Genomic DNA, 20294 nt, shown 5'->3' on the forward strand with positions numbered 1-20294 from the left:
GATCCAGTTTGTGACAATTGTGAAAAAGAGTGAATTCCATGATAGGAGTCGTTGGGAAAGGGATTGAAAATAAGACTACCAGTATCATAATGCCGTTATACAAAGTGTCATTATACATGATGTGAGACTACACTTGTACTACTGTAATACAGTACAACTGTGCACAGTTCTGGCCACCTCACTGCAAAGAGAACATTGTGGAGCTGGAAAGGAGGCAAGCAAAATGATCAAGGGGTTAGAGCAGGTTACAGTATTTTGGGCTGTTTCGTTTAGAAAAATGTGTAATAAGGGGAATGTGTTAAGAGGTGTATAAGATTATGCAAGGTGTAAAGGAAGTGGGAAAGGAGTTTTTCTCTCTCATAAGGCTAGAACACGGGTTCTCCAATTAAGCTAAATATTGGAACATTCAGGGCAGGCTAAATAATTAGCTACCTCAAGAGGCTGTAATGACCACCCACTTGGACTGCGTTAAAAGAGGGCTGGAGAAATTTATGGAGTGTTTGTGGCTGTGTTCTGGCTCCAATGCTTGAGGCAGTGTGCCTCAGAATACCAGTTGCTGGGAATCGCAGGCGTGGAAAGCTCTGGTCCTTTTGGTGGGCTTATCAGGGGCATGTGGTCCACCAGTTTGAGAGCAGGATGTTGGACAAGATGGGTCCTTGGCCTGATCCAGGAAAGCTCTTTTTCCCCCCAGCCTGTTTACTCGGAAGTAAGATCAGCAGACACTTCCTCCCACCTTGGGCTGCCATTCTGTGCACGCTCAATTTGGGAGGCCAAGTCCCACTGGAGCCCGTGGGCCTCCGCGTTGCACGATGCCTCTTGCGTCACGGCTTTGGATCGCCCTCCCCCGTCAGCATCTCTCTCCTCCCGGATCTGCCCAGTCCGCGCTCTTCGCTCCGCCCGCCCCGCATTCTGGGGCCGGCCTCTGGCATAGCGCTGCTGCTGCTGCCGCTGCCGCCGCCGTCGTCCTCCGCGCTCGGGGCTCCTCGCCGCCCGACCGAGCGAAGCCATGCTCGGCAAGGACTATATGCTGGCCATCATCCTGGTCAACTGCGACGGTAAGAGCAAGGGGTGGGGGAAGATGGTCGCGGCGCCCACCCAGGGGTGCTGGGGGCGCAGCCCCAAGTGGAGCCCCCTCAGGAGAGCGGGGGCCGCCGAAGAGCCAGGCGGGCGTCTCCATGGCGGAGGCGGGCGCGATCGCGCGAGTGCGCGCCTCTTACCTTCGCCTGCGCGGCTCTTTTGGAAGGGGCGCCCGGACTCCCCCCCAGCCCCGTGCGGGGAGCATCGCCTCGTGTTCCCACCCCGCTCACCGGCCGGCTTGGGACTTCGGGCTCTTCGGCCAAGTTCTGCTCCCGGGGAGTTGGGTGAGGGGTTACCCAGTGCGCGCGCCCCCTCCCCAGGTCCCCGCTATGTACTCCAAACCACTCGGGCTGTTTGTCGCTTGGGGAGAAAAGGAGGGAGTGGGAAACTTGCTGTCGGGGAAAGGGTTATGGCGACCCCTTGCACTTCGCCGGAGACGTCTGCCAGTGCTTTGCTCGACGCCGTGGGGCAGAGGCTAAGCGCCGCCTGTTGCCCCGCTCTCTAGCTTTGCGTTGGGGCGGGGGCAGCAGCAGCCTCCGGGGAGCTCTCCATAGTGCTGAAAGGAGAAGCCCGCCGTACCCTAGGGAAAGTCGGCTCGAGTTCTGAAATCCCCCTTGAGTTCCGCAACTTCACAGGATTAGGAGTACAGCACACACGCAAAGGATAAATTGTACCATATTTCATCAGTTTCTTACAGTGTGCAGAATAGAAAGGCAAGCCTGCGATGACTGGCATCGTCAGAGGGTTCTACAGGGCCAACAACAACCCAGTCTAAATACAGCTGTATGGAAGCACGTCCTTTCAAGTTCAGTGGAATTCATTCCCACGAGATACGCTTAGGAACTCCATCTAATAGTCCAGGGATAACCACCTTCTGAATTTCACTCCCCGTTGCTCTCATATTGACAGAAGAGCCTCTTACTTCAGACACTCTGAACTGCAAGAAAGTCTCCAGGGAACCCTAGCAAGTTCTGCACCATAGGCATCCACTTGGCCACTGTGAGAACATGATGCCGGACTAGATAACCCATTGTCCTGACCTAGTAGGGCCTTCTTATGTTCTTCCTTGTTTCACTCACCAACCCTGCCTACCCCCACACCACCCCCCAAATCCACTCATTATCTCCCTTTACCCCTCACCAAAGCCACCAATACTCTCCCTTTATGCCTTACCAAAGCCACCCCTCTCCCTCTCCTTACTCATGAAAGCCTAACTCATCATCTACTCACCCCTTATACCACATCAGACATCAGCTTGCTGACCTGGGCCCTCACCAGCCTTGGCTGGCTCCCTCCCTCCCTCCCTCCCTCCCTCCTCCTTGCCTTCCAGTGCTGCTGTCATGGCCCAGCAGCTCTGGGGCCATGAGAGAGGCTCCTTGTCAAAAAGGGGGTGGGGAGGGGAGAAGTGTAGTTATGAAGTTGCCTGCATGCTTCAAGGGTAGGAAGCCATACACTTGGGTGTAATGTCACTAACCAAACCTGTGCAGTCTATGCTACAGGACCTCTAATATATCAACATGGTTATTTTGATGTTTTATTTGTTTCTTACAATGAAAGTTTAAGATAAAATAAACAACAGATCTGCTTCAATTTCAATAGTTTTACATAGTGTTCTCTAAAATAAACCACCAAGATAAAGTTCATTGTGGTATACTACACAGTAAAAATAACAGATCCAGTGCTTGCCAGCATCACAAAAAAACATTTATCTAGGCATGGATCTTCATGAGTTTTGCAGAGGGTGACAAAAAACCAACAAATCAACAAATATATGTGGATACAGGGGTTAACTATGGTTTGATGGTGGTTTTGAGGAGTTCCCTTTTGAAAAAGGATGAGGACCCATAGGGATCTATGCCTCTGATCAATGGTTCAGTCAATAGGAACAGATGTGATCTGTGATGTGGTGCTGCTGGTAAGCCTGTGAAAAAAACCTGAAGTTTCAAGAGGATGGGTGTTCCCTGGTCTGACATGGGTGTACATGTGTGCATGTTTCTCCTGTCTCTGCCCCTCCATTCTGTCTGTCTGTATGTCTGTCTGTTGTCTGTCTGTGTCTCTTTCTCCAGGTCTTTCTTCCACCTGGATTCATGTGGCATCCTACTATCACCTCACCTTCCCCTTCATTACTATGTTTTCCTTCTCTCAGTCACCCAGATCATTCTCCTTCCTCTCTGATACCCACTTTCTTTCTTACCTCTTGGTCATTTTGTTGTGAGTCTTAAAAAGCACACAGAGCTTTGCATTTTGCTCTTCCCACCACCTCCTCCAGCTGTATGTACTCATAATAAAAGCGGTAGTGAGCACAGAGAGGGGGCACACATAGGTCTTACATGTGCCAGGGGAGGTCCTCATAACTGCCATTGCATCCATAGATGCCATATTGACATTCCAAACCTGGGCAAATACAAGCATATTTGCCTGGTGCTGGCAAGACAAGAAACTTGGTGCCAGTGTACCTCTGTGTCGAGAGCATTTAACAGGCATGGCATCACCCCCTCTCCTTGGTTACCACCTGCCAATTGTCACTTAAAATGTAGCTGGGTCTGTTTGAGAAGAGCTATGTTATTTGGAGATTCTCAAGATTCACTCTCAAAGCCAAAATTTTGCCCTGAACCTGTAAGATTTGCAAAGAGCAGGATTTTGCTAAAGTACGGTACTTGCTAAGAAAATCACTCCCACACAATTTCCCAGCTTTTTTGAGCCCATCTGCTGCCTTTTTCCAAGAGGGGAAATGCTTCCATTTCTTTGCAAATAAAAATGAAGGAAAGTTACTACCATCCCTCATCCCAAATATTCCATCCCCAAGGCCTGAAAATTGGGAGGAACGGGCTGCGCTGAGTTGTGGACATCACTGTTCTAGCCAAATCAATCCCATCTGTGAAAGCTGCATTTCCTTGATTAAATTCTCAGAGCTTGGCACAAGCGTAACAATTTATTGGTTTGCCAAGGTAGGGAGGAGGAAGGTTAAGATGTTATTTCCCCCCCTGTGCAACCATTTTAGTAAAGGGACAGTAGAAGAGGCAATTCTACTGTACAAAGGGTCCTTAGCAGCACAGATCTTATAAGAAGCCACCATACAAAAGCCTATCAAACAAAATACTATGGTGAGATGCACAGATTATCTAACTTCTTTTCTTCTTACTCTATTGCAGTATGAATTTGCTCAGAGCTGAAGTGATAGGGAGGATATGTTTAACCCTTTTCCCACTGACCATTTGGCAATTAGCGTGGCCAGATGTAAAAGCAGACAGTGTTCTTTAATAGTTGTGTAGAAGTGGGAGTTTTAGAAGGTGCAGCATATGTGACAAGCTATGCCTGCTCCAAGTCCCATTTCTGCATAACTAGCGAAGGTGTAGGTGTTCTGTCCTCTTTCACGTCTCATAACTCAGTCAACACACTTTGATTATGAAGGGGCCTTGAGGTGAATGCTGTGGTTTAATGAAAGCTGTTATTAGAAGCGCTAAGTCTGGGTAGTGTTGAGTGTTCCTAGTTGCTGTCATATCCTAATAGTTGGAGTGCACACAGAATTAGGGACTATTCCTTTCGTGTAATTTTGGGCAAGTCAGCACACAGCCTGGTGTGTAGGCCTATGCACATAGAGGGCTATGGAAAAGAACCTGTAAATCTTTCCCCTACCATGCCAAACTACATCATCTTTCTTATGAACTTGCTGTTTAGTATGAATAGCCTCTCCATTCCAGTTCCCAAACCCAACAACAGAGAAAATTAAGCCTACAGCTACCTCACTGATGTTTGTTTGTTGTTTTGCTTCTTAAAGAATAATGCTCCCTTGAAAAACATGTATTATTCTTCAGTGATCTCTCCTTTCTATTCTTGCTGATCTTCAGATTGCACTGACCAACTGCTTCCCTACAGAGGGCAAGTTAGTGGTGGACTTGGTTAGATGCTAATCCTTTGTTATGTCCTTGCATTTGGAAGTCAGCAGCTGACAATTTCTTTGCCAAATCTGACTCACTTGTGATGCTAGATGATGAAAGTGGGAAAAGGATGGAGTGCCATTTGTGGCATTTGGATACAAATAGGCCGAGTTGGACAGTGGGGGGTTGGGGCTTCATTCCCACCGCATTCCTTTATGCAGGTGGTCTTACAGCAAAAGTAGCTGTTGGTCTAACTCCCTGCCAGGCTAGTGAACAGAGAAACTTGCCTCCCACATTCCTTGGATTTTGAAGGAAAAGAGAGGCCAGGCAAATGGAAGACACTCCATTTCTCTATGCAAAATGTGGATATAACCAATTTTTCCAAAGTGGGTACTTCTGAAAACAAGAGCAGATGGCAGAGGTAAATGATTAAAACTAGAACTCAGCTTTGGTTGAATTAAGATGTCAGCTCACTGCCTGAGCTGAGTATGAATTTCAGGGCAGGGCACTATTTGGAGGAAATGGAAAATTGGAGCATTCTTTTTCAGGAAAACTTGCCAGATTCACTATCAATTTCCAGGATTTTCAGAAAAACCTTTAGAGACACAGTCTGTTATAGAAAAAATACAAACCTGAAAGACCAACAATTTTGCTATGGTTTGGATTTAAGTCTGCTTCCCCAGGTGAGAATACACATAAGACCTGTTTGTGTGTTCACCTGAACACTTGTAGCCTCAAAGTGGCTATGGGCAGAGATGAGCATGCTTAAGCCCCATTCTAACAGCCCCTGGCCACACAGGCTTCCTTTTAGACATCTGCACAGGGTTTCTAAGTGCATTCATGGGAACATGCTTCAAATCCTCATTGTGAAGAAAAACCCTGATAAGACAGGGATCCTGACAGTGATAAGGTCTCTAAGCACATTCAACCAAATGCAAGTGGCTGGGACTTTAATGTGCAGCCCTTCTTGTCCCCACTTTGAGCCCGCACAAGTTCAGGAAATTGCCTGAATGGGAGCATCATTAAGGTGAAGTCAACAAGCTTTAATTTTCATTTTCAACTAGTGAATTGGGAGCCAGTTTGATGAATCCAGTGGCAGTCAGGAGAATGTGTCTATTGACTCTAACAGTTAAGTTCTTGCTGTGCTTGTGCATTCTGATTAGTCACAGGAGTGTCTGCATTTTGCTCTGGCTACCCTTTCCAGAATGGTGTGAACCGTCAGCCACATTCAGTCCAGCCAGAGGCACCCAAATCAACTGCTACTTGGAGGCTGTTTTATCTTATTCCCCATAGCAACAGCCTCAGCGTATCAGTCTGCTCACATCTAGCATCTTGCCACAAAGTTTGGCACAGAAATAGCTTTGTGTGGCAGGGAGAAAATTTCCCAGCCTGCGAGGTGCGATGCTGCGTGTAAACGGCTTGCTACCTGAAGAAGGCTGCTCTGGAGAATAATTTCAGATGGTCTGTGCGTCATGGCTGTCCATCAGCGCAGCCTTTGCTAGTGCAGGTCAGGCTCTTGGGTGCTGTTTCCTGGGAGACAACTGGCAGTCAGGAAATGTGTGAATGTCAGAAAGCAGTTTGGTTGGTGCTTCTCTGCTCTGATCTCTGCAGGCGGGAAGTGTCAACCTCTGTGCTGCTACTTCTGGCAGCTGGTAGAGCCACTCTAAAGGATGGCGAGACCTGATTAAATAGAATGCAGCTTGGCAGGCAAGAGACAGCAGGGCCTGCAGTATGTAATTGAATGGCAAGTGATGGATTATTCACCTTCTGTCCCCTCCATACTGGGAGAATCAACAGGATAATAAAGCAGAAGGGGCACACTGACCTTTGGGTATTTTTAGCTGTGTGCGCTGGGGCAGATACAGTTACGGTCATAGCTCTGCTCCTGGAAGTCCTGCAGGGAAACAGCAGGTTTCACATTCTGGTGCCTGTACATTCATTCTCCAGGAAAGTAGAGAGGGAGGGAAACCGGGCTCCATCTCCTCATTAAAACCGTGCTTTTTAGGATTTCCAGAAATTTTGCATACTGCTGCTGATACTGAAGATTGTGTATAGACATCATGATTAGTAGCCACTGATAGCTTTATCCTGCCCTGCATTTCTCAGATCCCTTTTAAAAGCCACCCGAGTTGGTGGCCATCACCACTGTTTCTGGGAACAAATTCCATAGTTTTACTATGTGCTCTGCTTCTGGTATCTGTGCGATGGCCGTGGAGGTTGTGGGTATTGATTTCACATCTTTACAGTGTTGAGTCTTCTGTTCAATGCTGAACACCCCACTGTGTAATGTTACTACATCCTTGACTTTTGTTAACTCTTTATTAACCAGCTAGGGAGAAGAAGGATTTAAGTCCTTGCAAATATAGGAGTAAATACTGACTAAAATTTTCCACTGGACTGCCCAGCAAGGACTGGACAAGGGGCTCAGAAATATTCTGTGGTTTGTAAGAATAGATGGAAGCATGTAAATGTATATCCTTCATGCACCTGTCCTCTGTTGTTATTCCACATTAGATTTTTCAGCTGGAATATTCAGAAATGATGTGTCTTAAAATAGAGAGAGTGGCATTTTGACCATCCTTTGAAATGAAACTTGCCCTTTTCCTCATCTGAAGTCTTTTCTCTCTTTAGACAACCTATGGAACGACCAGAATCTGGAGGCAGATCTTGATCTTCCCCCAGGATGGAGGAAAATCCACGACTCCTCTGGGACCTACTACTGGCATGTGCCCACGGGTACCACCCAGTGGCAACACCCATCTTGCCCCCCTGGTTTAGCGCACACTGGGGAAGCTGCATTGCCAGACACGGTATCAGGATTCCAAAGCCTTTTTGTGTATGATTGATGGGACCCATGTGAAAAGTAATGCCAGCAGCCCAACCCTTGTTCTCTCTAGGGCTGCTGTTTTTCTTTACATACTGTATACCCATAAATGCACTCGCCTGTCTCTCGTGGTGACACATATACAGAGCCTTGTGTGGTAAAATTTAACAGAGTAGTAACTGGGGACTGTCAGTCCCACCTGGCACCATTTGTAGGTTTGCATGCTTCTGCGTGATCTTGTTCTTACTGGGCAACAGGGACTTCTGGCTTTCAAAGCTGACACCAAAGACTGATAACACCCAGAGGGCATGAACTGGTGGGGTCAACTGAGTCACTTGAATAGGTGAACAGCTGTGGAGAGAGGGAGATTACAGCTGCATTTTCCATGGCGCTTCTGCTGTAAAATGCAATGACTTAAAAAGCTTAAATTCATTTACTTGGATTGATTTCAGTGGGTCTTCCAGGTATGTTTAGGATTGCAGCATTAGTCAGCAGAAGCTATCCAGTAAGGTACTGTGAATGCCTAGGATAAAATAGATGTAATCAATGCTAAAATCTATTGATTTGCCATAATGATCTTTTTTTATTCATGCAGTAAAGTAACATTGTCTATTGGGGTACCAAACTGCTTTCCATTAGGACTTGGCTCAATGCATCTGTTTTGAAAATCATGATGGAATTTGCTTTTTCAGAAGAAAACAAATGGAGAGTACAACAAAATATGTCCTCAGCTCCTTTCAGAAGTTCTCTTCTTCACAGCTCCAGCCAGCCCAAAACAGAAGTCCTTGTAGTGCTGCTTGGGGCTTGCAGATGACATGTTTGTTTTTTTCTTTCCCACCTTTCTGAAATGTTCCTGTGCTGTCTAAATAGTGCTAAAGGACTCAGTACTTCATTAGAAGTGTGGGGATAAGAGCTTTTTAATATCAAGGTGTACATCCCTCCAGAGTACTATAGGGGCTTAAGCTGGCCAATTCCCTCTCCCCCTCCTCCTGGGATTTTCCTTTCTTTTTTATATAAAAAAATCATCACAAATGTTTCATGGCTCAACTGCTCACAACCATAGACTGAATTTCTACATACACACTTTAGCTGCTTAGCTGAGCCTCAATGTTAATAAAACAACAGTGCCAGATTCTCTTCACTTTCACAACCTTCTTTTCTGTCCTCCTTCAGGACCTTCAGGTTGCAACAGTAAGACGTCTGCCAAGGGAGAGACCTATCCCAAGTCCGATGGCATCGCTGCCCAGAAGGTAGGGTTGTCTCCTGGGGGCAGGGGCACTTCATCCAAACACTAGGGCACATCGAATCTGAGTAAAAGTGAAAGAGAGCTCTCGGGCTTGTTCATGGTCTCTTCTGGTGACTTCACAGGTAACCTAGCTCTGTGCAGATGCAGAAGCAAGCAGGTTTGCTTCCATCCCACAAAAGTTAGTCTTTGGTCTAACTTTTGAGTTGGTCTTTGATCTAACTTTTGAGTTGGTCTTTGGTCTAACTTTTGAGTCATAAAGAAATACTGATCCTCTGCTCCAATCTCCATCCTGCTCAGATGGCTCCACCAAAATGGGAAAGGACTGGGATTGCAAAGTACAGGCTGGAGATGCCTAAATGTAAAGGTAAAGGTACCCCTGCCCGTACGGGCCAGTCTTGACAGACTCTAGGGTTGTGCGCTCATCTCACTCTATAGGCCGGGAGCCAGCCCTGTCCGAAGACACTTCTGGGTCACGTGGCCAGCATGACGAAGCTACTCTGGCAAGCCAGAGCCGCACACGGAAATGCCGTTTACCTTCCCGCTAGTAAGCGGTCCCTATTTATCTACTTGCACCCGGGGGTTCTTTCGAACTGCTAGGTTGGCAGGCGCTGGGACCGAGCAACGGGAGCGCACCCCGCCGCAGGGATTCGAACTGCCGACCATGCGATCGGCAAGTCCTAGGCGCTGAGGTTTTACCCACAGCGCCACCCGTGTCCCTAGGAGGTGCCTAGTCCCTGCAAATTACATCAACAGGGTTAGAGCTGACAAGCCTTTGCTTAGGACCAATGGAGGCTGGTACCATTGAATTAAACTTAATGTAAGTGAATTAAACTTAATGATGTGATGAGAGTACGATGAGATCCACAGCTGCCACTCTGGGGATGAACAGACGCTCGCTAGAGTTATGCCACGACTGAGAACCTCCATGTCACTGCTTTGCTTGTCTACCTGTTACAGGACATCAGTGAGCTGGCATGGGGAGGAGCATCACCAGGGCAACCCAGAGCTTGGCTCCAAGGTACAGTCAGGTGAGGTGGGGGACACAGGGGGTACGTAGCTCAGAAACATGGCTGATTGAGGAAGCCCCTTCCTTTGAGGCAAGGGGTCCAGATTCAGCATAGGTAAGGCCCTTCCTTGGAGGCTGCTGCAGAAAATTTACCCCTCTGTGAGCTTTGTTTGTTTGTTTATTAAATTTGTATACTGCCCTATACCCATATATCTTAGAGCAGTTCACAACACAATACATCAGGCTCTTCATTGGAACCTGAGAGTCTCTCTCTTATTTTGGAGAAGCTGGCATGTGTCACCTTCCGGTATTGCTCTGAAAATCATAGCAACTGCTTTGAATATTCCCTTGGCATTTTACAGTGCATTCCCAGTATCACTCAATATGTTTTAACTACCCTTTCATTCATGTGAAAGATTGGTTAGATGGTATAAATGAGTAATCTATGCATGTTGAGTGGTCTTATCCATGTCCTTTGTGATGTTCCCTCAACTATCCTTGAACCCTGTGGCCCCTTTCCTTGATAAAATAGTTTATCAAGTAACTGAACTATTTTTAACTGGGTAACCTATGAGTTTTTTTTAAAACTGAATGATACCTCTCTTAAAATTATTTTTAAAAATTACAAGCTCCTTCCCCAGAACTTAAACACAGCCCAGGTATTTTGGAATTGATTGTTTTAGTTGGATAAGTTGTAATTTTAATTGTGAACTGCCTTGTGTGCTGTGCTTGGTGAAGACAGATGACTAACTGTGCCACACATCCCTGTTGTCAGATAAACATGTATGAAGTACCCTGCCTCAGAAGAATAAGTTATTCAATCCAGAGTTACCTAATACCTAATCAGAATTAAACAGCTCTTAAATCACACAGGGCTGCAAGTCCAATTTATAGCAAAATAGTAATTAAAGAATGCTTTAGAAAGCGGGAGAGGGAAGGACTTTCTAAAAGCAAATTTTCAGGATTCGGAACTTCTAGCACTTCCAGTCAGATATTATCTGCAGAAGAACTTGTCTCTGATGTGGGCAGGAGATAATGGCCTTTCCCACCCATACCCTTTTAGGTAGGTTTATCCTTTAGGTAGGTTTATCCAGGTGATCCCTGCAGTATCACCTGTGATTTCTTTCATTTTGAGAGTTCACATACAATTACACAGAGCTGGTTTGCTGTTTCCTTCTCTCACCAGAAGGCGTGCCGTCCAACTTTTTTGGAGCCAAAACCAGGACGTGTGTCTTCTGGGATGCGCTCCTGGGTGCTGCATGGCCCTAAAAAAGTGATTTTTGTTCAGGGCAAGAGCACAGCACAAGAGTGCAGCACCCAAAATGGCCACCACAATCTCCCGTGAAAAAACAGGATGTCCTGGGGCACTTGGGAAGTATGGGAATGAGGGGAAGTGTTTTTCCTACATGGGTAAATAGAGATTTGGAGTAAGGCAATTAAAGACTAGTTCACTGACACACCAGTCTTAACAAGCTACAATTTGATGAGGGAAAAGAAGCTAGGAAAGCCTCACTTTCTATACCTCTAGTCTTTCTCCATGCAGTGCAAGGAGTGGGTGCAAACCTCAGAGGCCCAGGGGCTGAGTGTGACCCTCCAGGCCTCTTTCCCCAGACCACACTCCTCACTGGCCCTGCACCCTTCTTGAATGTTTCTGCCTGCCTGGGATGTGTCACTGAACACTGATAATGCCTACTGATTGTCTAGGTGGAGGACAGAGAGGGGCGTGAGTAGGAACTCATCTATTGTGCAAAGGTGAAAACCACATTTCTTAGAATAATAGAATTGTAGAGTTGGAAGGGACCCCAAAGGTCATCTAGTCCAGTCCCTCTTGCTCCACCCACTTTTGCCTCTGGCATGTGAGCCATGGCCCCCTCCAAAGGATTGCAGCCCTCAGGCTGAAAAAAGTTCCCCATCCCTAATCTGGTGGGACATCCTACGAATAAGGACAGGCACGAGGACTCCTTTGTGACATACAATGTGGTAAAGAAGAGCACAATGAATTTGGCAGTGATGGTATCAGTTGATGCTCTCCAGAAGTGTTCATGATGGCTAGATTTGAGGTACAGTCAGGGAGGGAGGGGCTGCTCCAGTTCACATGAGCTGAAAAGTTCACAAACAGCTGCCAATGGCCTGGTGAGCTAGGAAGGCTGGCGACACGCCTTATGGTGACCCCTCCGCCCCTCTCTTGCCAGTGCTTCGTTGTGCGCTCATTGGGCTGGGTAGAAATCCCCGAGGAGGACTTGGCTCCTGGCAAAAGCAGCATTGCCGTGAATAACTGCATCCAGCAGCTCTCCCAGAACAAGTGTGACGACTGGGACCCTGCAGACAGGTGGGGCGAGGTGAGTGCGGGAGGCCCAGGGAAAGATCTACTCAAATGTGTTCTCCCACGTAGACTTCCAGCAGCCCTTGTGCTGTATGCAGCCATAGGGGCCAACTCCTATGTGGATGAGCATTGTCATTCCAATGGTGTGCTGGTACCACATCTTGTGATCAATTATGTGAGACGGGGTTCACCTGCCCCTACTGGCGGAGGAAGGGGGTGTGGTAGGTGCCGTCTGCCCCGGGTGTCATCCATGGGGGGGTTGACATCACTGCCCTGCCCCCCTGGGGCGCCTGCCCCGCTCCTGCGGCTAGCCCCGCCCCCAGGTGCACAGCATGTGTGCCACTCTGGGCACTGAAGCAACTAGCTCCACCTCTGTCTGCCCCCTCCATATTTTATTCAAGTTGTCACCCTTCAATGGAGCAATTGATTTCCTGGGTCTAGGCACTGCTTTGCATCCTTTCCACCTTTGGCAGGGACGCAGGCATGAGCAGCTGGGTGTCCCCATTCCTCTTCCTTGTACATATTTGCCAAAAATGCACCCATTCAGTCCATGGCATTACATACAGGTGTTCTTATGCACTGCTGGGTGGATAAACATGCCAGTCCCTGTTTTCCCTAGGAAAGGGACATCATTGTCGCTCTAGTTGCAAGAGGCAAGTGGAAGTTTTTTCCTACCCCTGCACTGTATCTCAGTCACAGTCCTCTAGTCTTCCCTTTACAGGGCCAAAACATGGTGATGATCCTGAAGAAGGACACAATGAGTTTAGTGGATCCTTTGGACCAGAGCCTCATCCACTCCCAACCCATCATCAACATCCGTGTCTGGGGTGTGGGATGCAACCACGGCAGGTGAGGGAACCTTTGCTCTGGGGGTGGAGAGGAGAGGGCATTTTCTGCTGCTGGAAATTAATATGAAGGATGACTCCTCAGTCTTTTAGCATTGCACCAAACTGAGCCACAGGCCCCGTAGGAGGGAGAATCTTGAAATGGTGGTCTCTCTCTCATTCTCTCTCTCTGTGTCCATCTTGCTGTCCTCACCTTGCCATGAGGTCCTTCTGCTCAATACAAAGAAACCTTTGCTCTTCTTGCCAGAAACTATTACAGCTGATAGCACACAGACCATTAAGAGGGTTGCTTCTTGAGGGATTCTGAATTAACCAGTTTTCTCTCTCTTTCCCTACATGCTGTGCTTGACTCAAGGGACAGGTAAGGCCCCTTCTTCCTTCTGCAGCAAGGACCAGTGCCTGGAGCCCTGCCCTTGCTTACTGGGCTCTCCTCTCCTTGCAGGGATTTTGCTTTCGTGGCCAGTGACAAGGACACGTGTATGCTGAAGTGCCACGTCTTCCACTGCAATGTGCCTGCCAAGGCCATTGCCAAGGCCCTGCATGAAATGTGCTCCAAGGTATCCCTGCTGATTCTGGCATGGTTCTTTCCCTACATACACACATGCACACACGAGGAAGGAAGATTGTCCCAACCCCTGAAGTGCAGCACCAGTCCCCTGCACCGGGCTGCTCTCATTTTGCAAGGAGGTGGCAGGTGGAATTTCATCCTGGTTGGCTGGGGGCTGGAAGAAATTCCTCTGAACCATGCATTCATCGGACCTCTGTATTAAACGAATCTTGTCAGATTTCTAGGAGTCTAGCAGTCCTTGTTGGTGGAGGGGCACAGCTATAAGGAGAGTGGCAATTCTGTGCATGCTTACTTGGCAGTAAGTCCTACTGAAAGAAGGGGAACCTGCTTCTGAGTAAACATTCATAAAGCTAATGGGATTCCCACTTGAATTGCAACTTCTAGCCATGTCATTGAAGACTGGGAATGTTCTTTCTATACTTTCTCCTGGGTTACCATCTAGGAGGGTCTTCTCCCTGAGCTTTGCCACCACCACTACCCAAGTTTAGGTGGGAAGTTCCAGCAGGTGGTCCCAACTTTTCATGACCTTTCTCTGTATTACAGATCATGGCTGAGCGAGCCGTGGCAAGTAGCAGCCTCAGCCGATCTGTTACCTTTGAACCTGTCACTCCAGATGACGTCTCTCTACAAGGTAACAGAAGTTACAAATCCCATGAGTCCCTTTCTGGGGCACCTGTCAGCACTTTATCAGTTCCGTGCTCTGACAGAATTGAATTACGGTATTCCCATCCTTGGTCTAAAGAAGCATCCCTGTTTCTTACTTGAAATAAAGTGCTGGGTTTGGCTAATAGGACTCTCCACCCACCCTGCCACCCTGCCAGTTGGCTGGGAGAAGGTTGAGAGAACCCTCAGAACTGTGTCTGGGAAGAGGAGAGGTTGTCCCATCAGGCAAACAGAAATGTTTGTGCTGATGAAGCATTTGTTTCAGTGTGACACTGAATTCCTCCTTTTGCTTCGGGCAGTTGACATTCTGGATGCCGTGGGAGAGTCTGTCCGGAAATATGAAGCTTTGTATATTGGCACCTCACCAGTGTCCAAGGCCATGGGTAAGTAGCTGTGCTCTTTGAATTCTGCTACCTATCTCTGGTGTGTTCAGTGGGTGAAGTTATTGCTTATGGGGCACCTCCTCCTTTACCAAGTCTGTCAACTCCCAAAATCTGAAGCAGGGGCCCTTCTCTGCGCCCCAGTTATGGTGGAAGTCTTGAGAGAACCCTGTTCTCTGGCTGATGAGCATTCTCACTTTTCCTTGGATCACCCATTTATTTCTTGCCTCACCACTTCAGGGATGGATGTGCTAAATACTGCCATCGAAGACCTGGTGGGCAGCCGTGGCCGTGACCAGTGGACTCCATCTGTTGTCAGTGTTTCAGACTCAGTGATGCAAGCAGAGCAAGCTGAGGTAAGGCTCCTTGTGATACTGGCCACCCTGGCAGCTTTCTCCTCTTACCAAGTGACTGACAGTAGCCCTCCTATCTGGCATCCTGCCTGCCCCAGAGGCTGAGAGACTGGAAAAGGAGCTAGACCAGAATGACAAGAGGACCGTTGGACTTTAGTGTAAAGCCAGTTGCTGAATGCCATAATCAGGGGTTTGCTACATGTAGTCAGGACATCTTAGCTCTACATATGCCAAGTAGAAATCCAGTGATTTCCCCTAGTTCATCTATGAGCTCTCTCCAGATGTTCAAGGCTACACAATCTATGTTATGTGTGTGACCCCAAACTCTGTCCTGGAAGCATTTGATCATCATCAGCTTGATGGTGTAGGGATCCTCCATGAGCAGCGCAGGCTTCCTCCTGCAGATGTTTCTCCTCCAATGCAGGGAGGGCAGCAGAGCAGACATTGTGTTTATGAGTGCAGCCTCAGTATTTTACTGTACGCTAGCCATTTTCCATGGCAATCGTGTGATCTAGACAAAGCTAAGCACTTTCAGATCCCATTTATTTCAGTGAAAGAGATTGATGCAACTGCTTAATTCTCCCACCAAAATCAATGGAACTTTAAAGTGCTTAGTTTTGGCTGGATCATACAAGTCCAATTGATTTCAATCAAAGAGTTGAACAGTTTCATCGATCTTTTCCACTGAAATCAATGGGACTGGATTATGTGAATAGTTTGATTTAATTTATTAAATACAAATTTGGAAAATAGTTCACTAGTGGGCATGCAAACCCCTCATTAGCCTTTTTTGTTCCCAGTGATTTCAGTTTTCAGAGAACAGATGGCAAACACAATAACACTCTGAATCAAGACCAGAGAAAGTGACTTGTAGCTGATTTGTTCTACTGATTTCAATGAGAACTAATCACAAGTTTCTGTGGAATGAGGCTGAGACAGTTACAAGACATATTTCCTTTTATTGATCTTTTTTTAAAAAAAATTCTGCCTGCACAAACCCTTTTTAGTCATAAATGCATATTTCTGAAACTGAAGGCAGAACTAAAAGAAATTTGTTTGAATAAACATTGGTGCAGTCAGAAAAATACCGATACATTCTGTTCATAGGCTCTCACAAAATAAAACAAACTGTCTATAAGAATTATGTGCTGGTGGCAGTTCTAATTGTTAGGCACAGTCTCAAAGCAGAATACCAGAATAATGCTACCGCTTAAGATACATATTTTAGTGGTAGTCACAAATCATTAGGAGGCACTGCTGGGGTCTCCATTGAGATCCTGCATTGACTGACAGCTTCCTTGGTTCACTTGAGTATTCTTCACTCTGCACAACCCTCCACGTGTCTTTTTAAAAAATCAACCTTCTACTGCCCACCACCAAGAGTGCCAAAGGGTGGAGAAGGAATTAAGAAAGGAAGCAGTGGAGGGTAACATCAGGGGGACAGAAAAGTCTATTGTAGAAAACTGCTGCAGCCCGTATCCTTTTTTAATATATAGTTAAGACCTTTCTTTGGGTGGACTGAATTGGTACAGAAGACAGCAAAAATGATATTATCTGGGGAAACAAATTACTAGAGTTGCCCCAGATAACACGCTGGCCAGCAGCATTTCCCCACTGTTTCCTAATACCTTACGAGATCCCCCCTTCTTTTGCTAATTTCTGCCAAATGGTTGAGCACCTGGCACGTACCATTTTATTTCAGTAAAATTGTGAAAGTGGTTGGGATTTCCCCCTGGAGCTGCACTGAGCCTCTGGGGGTGCTGCACAACTATGGGGAAGACCCCCTCCCTACTTTCCCTTTCCAAAGGAAGGCTAGAGATGGTGCTCGAAATTCCTCTGCAGCACACTGCCCTGGCTTTACTTTCCCTCCGGCTTAACGCTGCAATCCTATGTACATTGATGGAGGAGGAAGCCCCAATGAATACAAGGTAAGGGCTGGGCTGAAGGAGAGGGACCGAATCTTAGTGACCACATATTTTGGGCTGGTTACTAAAGCCAACTACATTTTGTAGTTCCCTCTGGATTTCATTGCTGTAAGGATTACAGAAAGATAATCAAGAGCCCTGCTCAAGGACCTCCACTTGTGCAACAGGGATTTCCTCTCCCCACCCCCCAACTGTCCCTGAGGGGTCAGAAGAACTCCAAGAACAGTGCATGGGTGGAGGGAGGAGAGGGGAGATAATTTCATCAGGCAAGCTGCAGTAGAACAATGAAACTACCTTTTTTCTTGTTGTTTTCATTTAGCATGCTTTACAATGTTGGAAGCCTATGCTATGATTATGTATTAAATTTGTATATCAAAGCCACTGCATCAGGTTTATTAGAATGTGCACACAGGTTCAATATTTGGCCTAGGACATATAAATATTAGTACCTAGGATAAAACTGAAGTGCAGGAAGAATGGTGGCCTGGATGCATCCTTAAGTCTAATCTCTTTTGTGTTCTTTCTTGAGGCTGAGGATGAGGACGGCTCTTGCCTGTGGGAATGTCAGGTCCGCTATGTGACTTTTATTGGGATTGGGAAAGACGCCCACACCTTCGCACTCATTACTGACTTGGGCCAACAACGTTTCCAGTGCACAGCTTTTTGGTGTGAGCCAGATGCCGGCACCATCTCAGAAGCGGTGCAGGCCGCATGCATGGTAAATGCCAAGACATTTAAGCAGGGCTTCCTCAGTAGTTCATGTCCTTTTATTTATTGACTACATTTACATCCCACCTTTTTTCCACCAAAGGATCCCAGGCGCCATACAAAAGGTTCCCTTCCAAACACTGGCCACGCACTGTTCAGCTTCTGCAAGGCCTCTTAACCAACACTGCCCACTTTGAGCTTCAGAGTGGACCAATCTCACCCCACTTCCACCCCATCAGTTAGAAACCCTAGTGTTTGATCTCTGCCCTCAGCAGTTTCAAAGCATCTGAAGCTGGGATCCTGCATCAAAGGTTCTCATATGTTCATTGTAAGCACTGATGATGCTGTTGGAGCTCTCTCCCCCCACCCCCCACTTATAAATATGCTGCTCCGAGCTTTATAAGCCTATATCATAGACTGAAAGAATTTATGTCAGGAAATAACTAGATTCAGCAACCACCAGGTTTTGGTAAGCTCTGCCCTTTGTAAATCCACGATGATTTGCTTATTGTTTTTTTGGTAGGTCCAGTATCAAAAGTGCTTAGTGGCTTCTACATCGCGAATGAGACCAAAGAGTGGCTCACGCTCCATCCTGAAGATGAAAAGGACAGTGTCCGTGGACTCGCCAGTCTGTTCCTTTCCTGTCACAGGGCACTCCCTGCAGAAAAATGGCAGTGCGGCCACTACACGCAAGAGGGGCTTATTCTCATTCTTCGAAGCATTTCGCCAAAAACATTCCATACTACACACCCCTTAGCCCAAAATATATGGTGTGAGACAGGGATGGTGGGCCCCTCGTGAAACTTAACAGTGGCCTTCCTTTGATATCCAGGTTCAGAATGTAAATAGCGTACTTTTGTCTGTTGACTCTTTCATTGAATCTAAGAGCCAACAGATCCAAGCAAATCTGGCCCCTGAGAGAGGTCTGTGGCTGATCCTAGACATGTTATGCATAGTTTTGCTAGTCCTTTGCCATGTAGATGCTATGAGAAGGAGGCAATGTTGTTTTCAGGGGGAAGAATAAACAAAGCTGCACATGAATGTTCTGATAATGTTCCCTGGCATGTGGAGTAAGCAGCATCCAATGCATCACACAGGCTTAAAACGTTGCTCCTGCTTGCCCAGGTGGGTTATGGAACAGGGCAGAGCAGGCATGCCAGCTTGAAGCAGTAGCTCCACTTGGTTTTTTGCAGTAAAAGCTGTGAGTATCGCCACTCTTCCTTCCCCAGCTTGCAGCATGAATGCTTGGCATACGAAACCTGACTGCAACCCTAGGCAGGCCATGGAACAGCCACTCGTGTTGATTTGCGGCAGCAAATAGATGCCTGTGAGCCTCTGGATTGATCAGATGTCAGTACAGATACACATTTCCCTTGAAAAGTGACAAATAGTCTCTTCTTTTTGAATCGGCATACTGAGACATAAGGACTCTCTCAACCCCCTCCCTCCCTCCCTAAATCTGCTCCATAACAGTTTAGGGGGCACACAGGAGGAGGACGGGGGGTCCACGTTTTATTGTGCAATTGGATGTTCTTCACACAGTGCCATGTTGGCTACTTCCCATACACTGTTCCATCAATGCCTATTAACACTATTATCTCTTCACAGTATAGCCTGCAACAGGCCTGTGTTTCTTTGGCAATGTCTGGGCTAATTCTTTAACTTCTGTACGTGCTGTAGCAACTGTTCTTTCGAAACAAGCCAGTGACCATAATGAAGCCTAGAATAATCAAAGGGTGCACTTAGCTCCAGTGCTCACTAGCAAAATGTCTGGTATGTGAGTGAGAGAGTCATTACTGTCCTAAGAACACCAGCATGCCTAGTCAGGCACTTGGATTGGGAACAATGAATTGACCAGGCCATCACTGTAGGACCCAATGCTGGCTAGCAACTCTGACAGACACAAGTGATTCACACATGTAAGATGCAGGTAAGGAGAATATAAAGCTGCCTGTGGATTCTCTCCCCCCCCCCCATTTTTTTTTAAAAAAGAAAAAGCCTATAAATATTGAGAGCTTATTGCACCAACATTGGCAAAAGTGACTGCTGAGTCTCATTTGATCTGTGTCCGGAAATGGGGAGTGAGGCTGGTGCGATGAAAGGGTAAATCTCCAAACACGTTCCTTTCTTTTCTGTTTGGGAGATAAGGTCACCCATCAACTTTATCTTATTTATAACTAGCCCCAGATTAAGATAGACTCAAGTCTACCTCAGTGATACTTTATATCTGATCATTTGTGCAAATAAACTACTAATATGGAAGAAATCTAGAGTTGTTTTATCTTTGGTCTCTGTTTCCAGGTAATTTTATTGGTGCTAGAATGAGCTGCTGATATGGGTGGGAAATGAATGACCTCCCTTTGGTGTCACTGTCCAACTCTATGGCCATGCTCACTTCAAGGCTAAATTGGAAGTGGAAAATGCCAAGTTCTGAATGAGGAGCTGAGTCCTTTTCTATGATATAAGTAGGCAGAAAGGGGGATAGGCAGCAAGTAAGC

The 20294-nt window shown here is 46.8% G+C and overlaps 1 protein-coding gene across 1 annotated transcript; it reads left to right on the forward strand.

The window, feature by feature from the left end:
- The first annotated feature begins 872 nt into the window (after window positions 1-872).
- Window positions 873-20062, forward strand: APBB3 (amyloid beta precursor protein binding family B member 3). The gene is made up of 12 exons (XM_083451766.1): window positions 873-1055; window positions 7587-7765; window positions 8953-9029; window positions 9983-10043; window positions 12224-12370; window positions 13076-13203; window positions 13642-13756; window positions 14311-14398; window positions 14730-14813; window positions 15051-15166; window positions 17618-17806; window positions 18320-20062. Exons 1-12 carry the CDS (start codon window positions 1007-1009, stop codon window positions 18551-18553), a joined length of 1467 nt encoding a protein of 488 aa, XP_083307892.1. The 5' UTR covers window positions 873-1006; the 3' UTR covers window positions 18554-20062.
- Window positions 20063-20294: the final 232 nt, after the last annotated feature.

The sequence above is a fragment of the Podarcis tiliguerta genome, assembly GCF_965153285.1.
Source record: "Podarcis tiliguerta genome assembly, chromosome: 7".
NCBI classification, from domain to species: Eukaryota; Metazoa; Chordata; class Lepidosauria; order Squamata; family Lacertidae; genus Podarcis; species Podarcis tiliguerta.

Coding starts and splice junctions, on each gene's coding strand:
- APBB3 (XM_083451766.1), top strand. CDS start 1,007: ATGCTCGGCAAGGACTATATGCTGGCCATCATCCTGGTCAACTGCGAC. Junction 12,371..13,075: donor CTGCAGACAGGTGGGGCGAG/GTGAGTGCGGGA, acceptor TTCCCTTTACAG/GGCCAAAACATGGTGATGAT. Junction 15,167..17,617: donor TGCAAGCAGAGCAAGCTGAG/GTAAGGCTCCTT, acceptor TTCTTTCTTGAG/GCTGAGGATGAGGACGGCTC.